The sequence below is a fragment of the Martes martes genome (assembly GCF_963455335.1).
Source record: "Martes martes genome assembly, chromosome: 4".
Taxonomy (NCBI): domain Eukaryota; kingdom Metazoa; phylum Chordata; class Mammalia; order Carnivora; family Mustelidae; genus Martes; species Martes martes.
The window spans coordinates 162,665,239-162,674,550 of NC_137891.1; the positions used below are offsets into that span (position 1 = coordinate 162,665,239).

At 59.8% G+C, this 9,312-nt stretch overlaps 1 protein-coding gene across 3 annotated transcripts; it reads left to right on the forward strand.

The window, feature by feature from the left end:
- Positions 1-792: 792 nt before the first annotated feature.
- On the forward strand, positions 793-8,709 carry FHL3 (four and a half LIM domains 3). Of its 3 annotated transcripts, XM_080802837.1 has the most exons (8): positions 793-826; positions 1,143-1,251; positions 3,252-3,303; positions 5,921-6,094; positions 6,180-6,354; positions 7,317-7,486; positions 7,578-7,764; positions 7,897-8,709. In XM_080802837.1, exons 4-8 carry the CDS (start codon positions 5,939-5,941, stop codon positions 8,049-8,051), a joined length of 843 nt encoding a protein of 280 aa, XP_080658963.1. In that variant the 5' UTR covers positions 793-826; positions 1,143-1,251; positions 3,252-3,303; positions 5,921-5,938; the 3' UTR covers positions 8,052-8,709. The 3 variants fall into 3 exon arrangements, with proteins under 3 accessions (XP_080658963.1, XP_080658962.1, XP_080658964.1); XM_080802836.1 differs by lacking the exon at positions 3,252-3,303 and having other exon boundaries at positions 799-826; XM_080802838.1 differs by lacking the exon at positions 793-826 and having other exon boundaries at positions 1,095-1,251.
- Positions 8,710-9,312: the final 603 nt, after the last annotated feature.

Sequence of the window (9,312 nt, forward strand, 5' to 3'; positions counted from 1 at the left end):
CTGAATCTCTACTCTAGATGCTGAGGTTATTTCTAGGGTTGGTTTGTTGTCTCTTGTTTTGCAAACAGCACAGCAGAGCCTCCTCCTCCCTCCCCCACCCTTCTACATGGAGGCTATTTATGCCTAGTGACAAGCCTGAGGATCCCAGGGGAGTTGGCCTCAAGGACCTGGAGGGGCCTTGTGTCCCTGGCAGGCGCCAGTCCTCCCTCCCAGGCACAGGGAGGAAGCCAGAGGATTGGAAACTGTAGAGGTGGGGGAGGAGGGGTTCCCTCCACTTCCCTCCACCAACCTTGCAGTGCCCCATCTGAGCACACGCTTCACACCCCTCCCTGAGAAACCCAAAAACCATGAGGCCGAGGATTAGGGTCTCCCCTGGGCTTCAAAGGTCAAAACTATTCCTGGGCACTGTGGAAAGCAAGGCCAAACTTCTCTGTCCCAGGGCGCAGCTGGAGGTGAGGAGTTGGTTACTTCTGTTTTTGCCACTCAGAGCCCTGAAATCAAGCACTTTGAAGGTCAAGGCCCTCTCCGGGGCTAGGGTGTCTTCTCTTCACTCCTTGTTGCCACAGAACACCTTGGTTCCCACTGATAGGGCCATGACAGCAGAATCAAAACCACCCCCTGCCCCAGGCTTGATTAAGTACTCTTTTACAAACTCGGTCTAGGTGTGACCCCGGGGTGGGGGTGGGGGGGGTAAGCTGGAACCGGGGGGAGGGGCGGACACACGAAGAGGAGGGGACTCTTGGTCCCCTGATGGACCTTGGTTTGGTCTGCTGGGTCCTGTACCCCTTCCTTGAGATGGAGTAGAGCAGTCTCCCGCTGGCTGCCGGTGAGAGAGGGGAAGGCAGGGGGAGAGTACTGCGAAAGCGAAGAGGGGACGGGGGCGGGGTCCTGGCCACCCGGGAAGGTTGGGAGAGCCAGGTTAGACTGGGCGGGCCGAGGGGGCCTGGAGCGGGCTCCAGCGCAAAGAGGAGATGTGGGCGGGGTCTGGCCCCCAGCCTGTGGGATGCGGGGCCGGGGCGGGGTCCGCACCCCGCGGGCAGGGGCGGCCGGGGGGCGGGGTCCGGGCGGGGCGGGCCCCGCGCGCACTTCCTCGGGGAGGGGTTGGGGCCGAGCTCCCACTCGCCCACACAGTCCGTGTGCAGCCGGCAGCCTCGCGGGCGGCTCGCTCTGCCCCAGCTCTGCCCGGCCCGCAGGTACGAGCCGGCAAGGGACGCGCGGCCCGGCTTCCCCTCCGCCGCCGCCCGCTTCGAGGTGAGCTCCCCGCCGAACCCGGCTCCGAATCCCCGCTCCCTGCCCCAGCCGCCGCCCCCTGCCCCCGACCCAGGTCCGGCAGAGATGACCCGGGGCGCGCTGGGAGCGGGCGGCGCGGGGGCGCTGAGCCCCGGAGGGTGCCTCCCGGATCGCACTGATCCTGGACGCCAAGCGGGGCGGGGGCTGCTCCGAGACTTGGGCGGGGGAGGGGGCCAAGTTTGAAACGAAGAAGCCAGAGTCAAGCGAGGCACCGGGAGGGTTCGAAAAACTGAGGCTCCCAGAAAGCCCGGTGGAGCGTGACCAAGACTGGGGCAGGAGAGTCAGGCTTAGACAGCAGGCTGCAGGGATACCCGAGGAAGGGACAGAGATTTGGCGGTAGAGTCACTAAGAGGCAGACCCGAGGCAGAGGGACTGACCCAGGTTTTGTGGAGCGGAGCATCTGAAGGAGAAGCATGCATTGCCCCCCGTGGACACGTTGTAGCGACCTTCCCGGGGCTTCGCAGGGTCTTGGGCAAGTGAGGGGCCCTGAAGCCCAAGACTCGTTAGCCTCGTGATAGATTAGCCTCTGTGAGGCCTAGAGAGCCGTCCGGAAACCGGAGACAGAGACACTCAGCAACAGAGGTGCTAAGTGAGAGAAGGAGTAGGAACCCCTTAGAGAGACTCAGGTACCAAGATTTGGGTGTCCAGGGGTAGAAACGCGCGGGGGTGGGCAGGGACATTGGGAGCTAACCAGCCAGAGAGATACATGCAAAACAGACCGCTCAAGTGTGCAGAGGCACAGACTGAGTGGGGCAGAGCTGACTTTGATGGAGGTGCATTGACAGCTTCCCAGACAGGCCTGGAAAGACTCTGGCCTGAACGACTAGGAAGCAAGGATGTTGGGAAACAGAAACTCTGGGCCAGCCAGACCCCTGTGAGGCAGAGGACCTGAGACAGACCGAGATCAAAAAGGAGCCCCAGGCATATACCAAGACAGCCCAACTTATTTTTAAACTCAAATCTTGGACGGGCTGCTTCAGCCCTGGGGGACCCAGGGTGAATGAACTGTTCCTCTGCTGTCCCCAAGGCAGCTGCTGGATCCTGCTTCCCACCCCCCTTCCCCTAAACTCCTTTGACTCCTAGGCCCCATGGGGGGAGGGGAGGAGAGAAGGGAAAGTTTGGGGTTGGTGCCTGATAGCAGGAGGTGAGGGGGTGGGGGGAATTAGGTTTCTCCCCTTAAATCTCCTGTCAGTTCATGGGAACTGGGGGAGGGGTCTGCTCTGATCCTGACTCACAGCTGTGGGATCTGGCCAGGGTCCTCCTGGACAGTGCATGGTGGAGGGGGCAAAGGAGTTGAGCGGTTGGCATGGGTAGTTGGAAAGGCTTCTGGGTGTCTTCCAGCAGCAGGGTTGGCAGCTGGGGGAGAAGAGTGAGGTTCCTGTGCTGGTGATGTCACCCCGTATCTCCCATACCCCTGCTCTTAAGTGTTGACCACCCCCTTTACCTCCACTGCAGCAATTTTAGGGAGAAAAACAGGAAAGGGCTCCAGGCTGGAAAGCAGGGAACCTGGCCTCTCTGAGACCTGAGTGACCTTGGGCCTGGCTTGTCCCTGGTTTCTGTGCTCAACTGTAAGATGGAAATGATCCCCTATCCTGCCTGTCTTCTGTGAGATATGGTGAAATGGTGGATAGGATGGCACTTGGTGCAAAGCAGGGCATTGTGCAGGTACTTACACCTGTGTACCCGGGTGAGGGGTCTCTCTGGGGTCAGGCTGGTCCCACTGAGCTCCTTGGCCAGCCCCACGTCCTGGGCATCTTCACTTCTCCCAGCAGAACAGGGCCGGGGGTGGGGGGGGCCTCTTTGTTCTATCCGTGGGTCTACCCTGAGAACGTCCAGGTCAAAACCCAGGCCAGCTCCCTGACCCAGGCCTGGCTCAGGAACTTGTTTGACCCCTGGTGTGTGAGGGGGTAATAATAAAAACACCAACGGCTACCATTTACTGACTACTCACTTTCTGCCAGGTGCTTTCCAAGCACCAACATTTCAGCCTGACAGCAACCCCAGGAGTAGGAGGTAAGCTTAGATAAGGAAACAGGCCCAGGGACCTTAAGTGACTTGCCCAAGATCACCCAGCTAGTAAGCGAAGAAGTCAGGATTCAGACCCATATGCCACATTTGAGCCTCTGTATGCCACACGCCTCAGCCATTTATCCAGCCATTCTGAGCTCTGGGAGGTTCATCGGGATGTGCCAGATGTATGTGTGTCTGGGTCAGGTGTAGGGGTGTGTGTGTGTGTGTGTGTGTGTGTGTGTTGGTGGAAGCAGGGGCTGAGAGCCATCTGGCAGACTGAACAGTCTCCCCTGTACCTCCCCCCCCATACCCCACTAGCCACGAAGGAATATAAGATTGGCTGTCTTCAGTCCCCTAGCCCTGCCAGGGAAAGTAGGAGGGAGATGGTGAAGGAGGGGGATGGGCAGGGACAGGTGGGACTTGATTGTGCCCTTCACTCTGTCCTCATTAGCATCCAGCTGGACAGACTAAGAGCCTGGGGGATTCTGGGAAGGATACAGAAGCCATGCCCATACCCTATTTGGGGTGCCCCTGTTTCAGAGTGGTGACTGCCTCCCAGGGTGTGGCCCCAGGGCTAGCCTGGGCCCGGGAAGGTGATGGCTGCTGTGGGCCAAGACAGGAAGGAAGGAAAAGACTCAGGTCACTCCCGGACAGACCATAGCCACACGCTCCACCTGTGTGGCCCCCTGCTGCCCAGTGGCTGACAGCCCAGGCAACCCTCAGATGCTGGGCCAGAGGAAACCCAGCCTGACTGGTGGGGAGTGGACCAAGAAAGAGGGCTACCCTCTACTGTACAGCATAGCCCTCCCCCAGAATCTCCTCTCTGAAGACCCCAGCCCCTGGAGGCCTCACGGCCTGGCCTGCGGTATGAACTTTGTATTCCCCCCCAACACACACATTGTACAGAATGGCAGCTTTGAGTCCACAGACTATGCCTTCAAGAGCCAGGCCCTCCAGGCTTGGGCGTTTGCTGGCACCTGGAATCTGAACTCCAAGCCAGAGCAACACTTCTTGGCCAGAATTTCCCACTGGGGGTGGCTGAGAAAAGGAGCACATTTCCTTCAGCTTGAGCCTGGGCAGGCTCTGGGGACTGCCAGTTAGTGGCGGGGGGGGAGGGTAGTGGGTTGGTGGGTTCCTTTGTCCTTTCCAGGCTCCTCTGCAGCTGTGAGAACATCCCCTTCCTATGAATCCTGGTGGTTCCTCTCCACCCAGCCAGGGATCCCAGCCCTTAGAAAGGAGGCTTCATGACAGAGGACGCTGGGGGCGGGGAGCGCTGAACCTGGGGCTAGAGACTGGAGTCAGGGGCAGCAGAAGGGACTGGGAACCCCACTTCCCTGCCCCCCCCCACTCCCCATGCTCCTGTTCCAGAGGCAGCTGTGTGGATGACCTCATCCCGCAAACATGCTTTGTTCCTGAGAAAATGGAAAGTGTCTGAGGTTTGGTGGGGGCTGGGTGTCTGCAGCATCAGCTCTCAGGGCTCCCCCTTGCCTGACTCCCCACCCAAGAGGGGGCCTGATTGGGGAGAAAATGTCTTCTGTGGCTCCCACTCCCTCACCCTCTATTCCCCCTACCCCAAACCCTCAGAAACCAGAAAAGCTGAGGAGATGCTGTTTCTCCCAGAGGAAGGGGGAGGGAAATAATGACCCAGGGGATTGGAAAGATCTGCCAGGAGTGATGCCTGGCTGGAGATGGCAGGGGCATGCTGCGTAATCCCTGTCTTCAGTCCCCCCCACCCCTCCCCGGGCATCTCAGTTCCCTTTTCTTGCCCCTGTTGCCGGCCAAACCTGACATCTGGCCATCCTTCTGCCACAGCTGCTGCAGATGTGCAGGCCAAGGCTGCCCGGGCTGGTGTGACCAGAGACCCAGCAGGGGCTGCACAGGGCTGAGGGCAGAGGGTCCAGCTGGGGAAGCTTGACTGTGTCCAGCTTACAGGATTTCCTTCCTGCTTAAACCTAGCCTGAGCCTCTGAAGTCCTTGCTTGGGCTGATTCTCCCGGATGGAAGGAGGCCCGAGGTGACTTCCACCTCCACCATTCATGGCCCAATATCCCTCTAACATTCCACTGGCTCCTGGACCGGGAGAGGGCGGGCACAGCCCATTCACATCCCTAAGCTCCTCACTCCCAAGCTCTGAGTGGAGGTTCCTTTTTCCATATCCCTAGGGCCCCTTCCTGGGAGTCAGAAGAGGGTGGGAGTGCTCTTCATTCACGATAGAGAGTGGGGTGACTCTCTGCCCCTGCTCCTGTCCCTTTGGGGACAGTAGGGACAGTAGAAGCTGAACTCAGGCTGGGGCAGGAAATGAGTCACTGACCCAGGAAAAGCCCCCTCCCCCCAGATCTGCCAGGGCTCAGATAAGAAAACAACTTCTGCTTCCTGATTTTTCCCTGACCCCTTCTCCCCCACCCCACACACCGTTAAATACAGAAATAAACATGCATGACTCCTGGCTTTCCAGAAGCACCCCCATCTTCATCGTCTGCTGTTTGGACCCCGCATTTCTTAGGCCTGGTCTCTTGGGTTTGTTGTTTTTGTAGTTGTTGTTTTTAACACAAAGGGCTTTTGCAAGGGGCTAAGCCTCAGCCCGATTGGGTGACCCATGCCCCACCTTTGGCGCCTGGCAGGGCTCACTCACAGCCACCATGAGCGAGGCCTTTGACTGTGCAAAATGCAGCGAGAGCCTGTATGGCCGCAAATACATCCAGACGGACGATGGCCCCTACTGTGTGCCCTGCTATGACAGCACCTTTGCCAACACCTGTGCCGAGTGCCAGCAGCTTATCGGGCATGACTCCAGGGTAAGGACTGGACCAGACCGGGCAAGGAGTGGGTGGAGGCTGGCAGAGGGGCACAGGTGCCAGGCCCCTGCCATGCTCCCTGCAGGAGCTGTTCTATGAAGACCGCCACTTCCACGAGGGCTGCTTCCGCTGCTGCCGCTGCAAGCGCTCCCTGGCCGACGAGCCCTTCACCTGCCAGGACAATGAGCTGCTCTGCAATGACTGCTACTGCAGTGCCTTCTCGTCACAGTGCTCCGCCTGCGGGGAGACCGTCATGCCCGGTACGTCCCCGGAGGCCCTGCCGTGCACCTGCCGCCCTGATGCCGGGCCTCTGCGCAGGCTCTGGGCATGGCCGAGGGACGGGCACGTGTACAGCGCATCCTGGGAGGCTTAGTATTACAAAGACCTGCACGCATGGCATCTTTTTGGAAATTGAGCACGTGCAGGATCGGTCCTGCCTGTACACTCCTGGGAGATGAGTGTGCACAGGGACTGGCATGCCCAGGGATACACATGAGCGCTTAGCATGTGCAGGAACCCACATGCTTGTAATGTTCCTGAGGGTTTAACATATGCCGGACCTGGTACAAACCTGTGGGCTTACCGTGCATGGGCAGACTGACAAGCTTGAGACACACCTGTGTGTTTAGTACACTGAGAGCGAGGAGTCCAGTGAGACCATCCTGCTGGGCACATCAGGGCTTGGTAGAGATGGGTAAACAGGGCCTAACATGTATGGTGACCTGCATGCCTCGTAGATAGGTGAGGGCTGAGGACATGTGGAGAATGACATGATTAGTAGGACACACCAAGGCTTCGTGTGTACTGAATCCAGGTGCCGGGCATTAGAACCCAGTGGGGGCAGAGACTCGCTGGCCTAGTGCACCTGGGTCTTTGTGGGTGTGCTAAAGCTATCGTGTCTGGTGTGTAAGGGCTTAGCATGTGCTGAGTCATCGTGCCTGTGACATGGAGGCCTGGTGGATGCTGACATGGTCCTATCCAGCACATGTGGTGACTTCACACATGCCAGACCCTCGCGTCTAGATTATGGGGGCCTAGCATGTGTGGTCTTGGGGAGGAGAGGGTCCTGTGTGCCATACAGGTGGCGAGGGTCCTGGTGCATGTGTGTGGATGCCACCCAGCTTAGGCTCTGGGAACAGTGGGGTCTCTTCTCGGGGGCAGTGGAGGGCGGCCCTCAGGAGCTTGGGACCCAGCCTCTGAGAGGGACCCCTGTTCTCCACAGGGTCCCGGAAGCTGGAATATGGAGGCCAGACGTGGCATGAGCATTGCTTCCTGTGCAGCGGCTGTGAACAGCCTCTCGGCTCCCGTTCCTTCGTGCCAGACAAGGGTGCTCACTACTGCGTCCCCTGCTATGAGAACAAGTTTGCCCCTCGCTGCGCTCGCTGCAGCAAGGTGGGGGCGGGGCTGGTGGGGGGGGTGAGCGAGGCTCTGTCCCAGGGTGGGAATCACCCCTCCCCACTGCTGACCGGTGCTGCCCCCACAGACGCTGACGCAAGGCGGCGTGACCTACCGTGACCAGCCCTGGCATCGAGAATGCCTGGTCTGCACGGGGTGCCAGACGCCCCTGGCAGGGCAGCAGTTCACCTCCCGGGATGATGATCCCTACTGCGTGGCCTGTTTTGGAGAACTCTTTGCACCCAAGTGCAGCAGCTGCAAAAGCCCCATCACAGGTGCGACATGGGTCAATGAGCATGGCGGGTAGGGTGCAAGCAAGGGAACGGGATCGGGATCTGGAATTGGGTGAGTCTGAGGGACAGGACTGTGCTCCGGATCCTCGGAGCTAACCTTCAGCCTTCCTCCAGGACTCGGCGGAGGCAAGTATGTGTCCTTTGAAGACCGCCACTGGCACCACAGCTGCTTCTCCTGCGCCCGCTGCTCCACCTCCCTGGTGGGCCAAGGCTTTGTGCCGGATGGAGACCAAGTGCTGTGCCAGGGTTGCAGCCAGGGGGGGCCCTGAGCCAGGACTCCTGGGCCCAGGGCCTCCCAAACCAGGGCTCCAGGACTAAGGCTCCTTTTCCACACCATCTTTGGGACCCAGCCCCTCCTCAAATCAGGGCTCTTCCTGGGCTCCAGGATTTAGCTTCCCCACTCCCAACACCCCCATACCGGTACTCCCTGACCCAGGGCTCCCAAACCTGGACCTTTATGGAGCCTCCATGATTCAAATCCCTTTCTCAAGCCTGGACTTCAGAATTCAGCCCTTTCCCCACAGTCTGGTGCCCAGACCAAGCCCTCTCCCCAGATCAGGGCTCTCTATCCAACCCTCCAAACCTGGACTCTGGGACCCAGGCCCCCTTCAATCTAGACTTCTGTCCAGAGACTTTAGGTCTTCTATGGGTGCCTGAGAAGTCCTCAGAAGTGGACTCTTCTCAGGCTTGATCCTCCCCACCCCCACCCCACCCTATCCCCAGGGCTGGGGCTCTCTGGGCAGCAAATCAGGGGTTCGCTGTCTAAGGGGATCCTAGAGCACAGGGTTTTGCCCAGTCCGTGTCTGTCGAGTGTTTTCTCATTTTGTTTGCGCTCCGTTTTGCCCAGAGATGGGCAGAGGGGTGGAATTGGTTCATTCCCACCCCCCTTCCAGATTCTGCAATAAAGCAGTGTGAGGAAGCAAGGCCTCTCTGTGTTTGTCTGCGGGTGAAGGGGAGGAAGGAAGGTTCCCTCGCAGACCGAGAGACTCAGGCTCTTCCAGACCTCCTCCGTGCAGGGCAGAGGAGGAAGCTGGTGGGCCACGGGGTGGGAAATCTCCGGAGAACTGGGATCCCCGACGCTGCTACCGTCCCTCTCGGGCTTAACCAGCCTCCCCGCTGCTGGCGAAGGGGTTTTTCCTCCGGGTGAGGGTGGGAGGGGTTTGGGGGAGGTCCCGGACTCGAGTGGAGTTGGCGGTGGGTTCCCCGGTGCAGTACAAACCGCCCCCCTCCCTTAGCAGCCCTTCCCAAATCCCGCAGTGCACCCCGTGCGGATTCCCAGTCTGGGCCCAGACCCCCAACCCCCTTCCCCCTCTTCCCGAGGATTAGCGGAGGCGGCCCGGGATCCGCTCGCGGCCGCACGTTTTTTGCCAAAAAAGGCAAGGATGCAGCTGCACGCGCCGCGGGAACATCTGGATCCGATTCCCGGCATGAATGGGTCACGGCCCCGCCCCCCGTGATTCAGGGGCGGAGGCGGGAATGAGAGAGGGGGGCTGTCCCCCAAAGTGGGGAGATGGGGCGGAGCGCTGCTCC

Excerpts from the sequence above, each read along its gene's own strand:
- FHL3 (XM_080802837.1), top strand. The coding sequence starts at position 5,939 with ATGAGCGAGGCCTTTGACTGTGCAAAATGCAGCGAGAGCCTGTATGGC. Across the intron at positions 6,095-6,179 it reads TTATCGGGCATGACTCCAGG|GAGCTGTTCTATGAAGACCG; the intron begins GTAAGGACTGGA and ends TGCTCCCTGCAG. Across the intron at positions 7,487-7,577 it reads GCTGCGCTCGCTGCAGCAAG|ACGCTGACGCAAGGCGGCGT; the intron begins GTGGGGGCGGGG and ends CTGCCCCCACAG.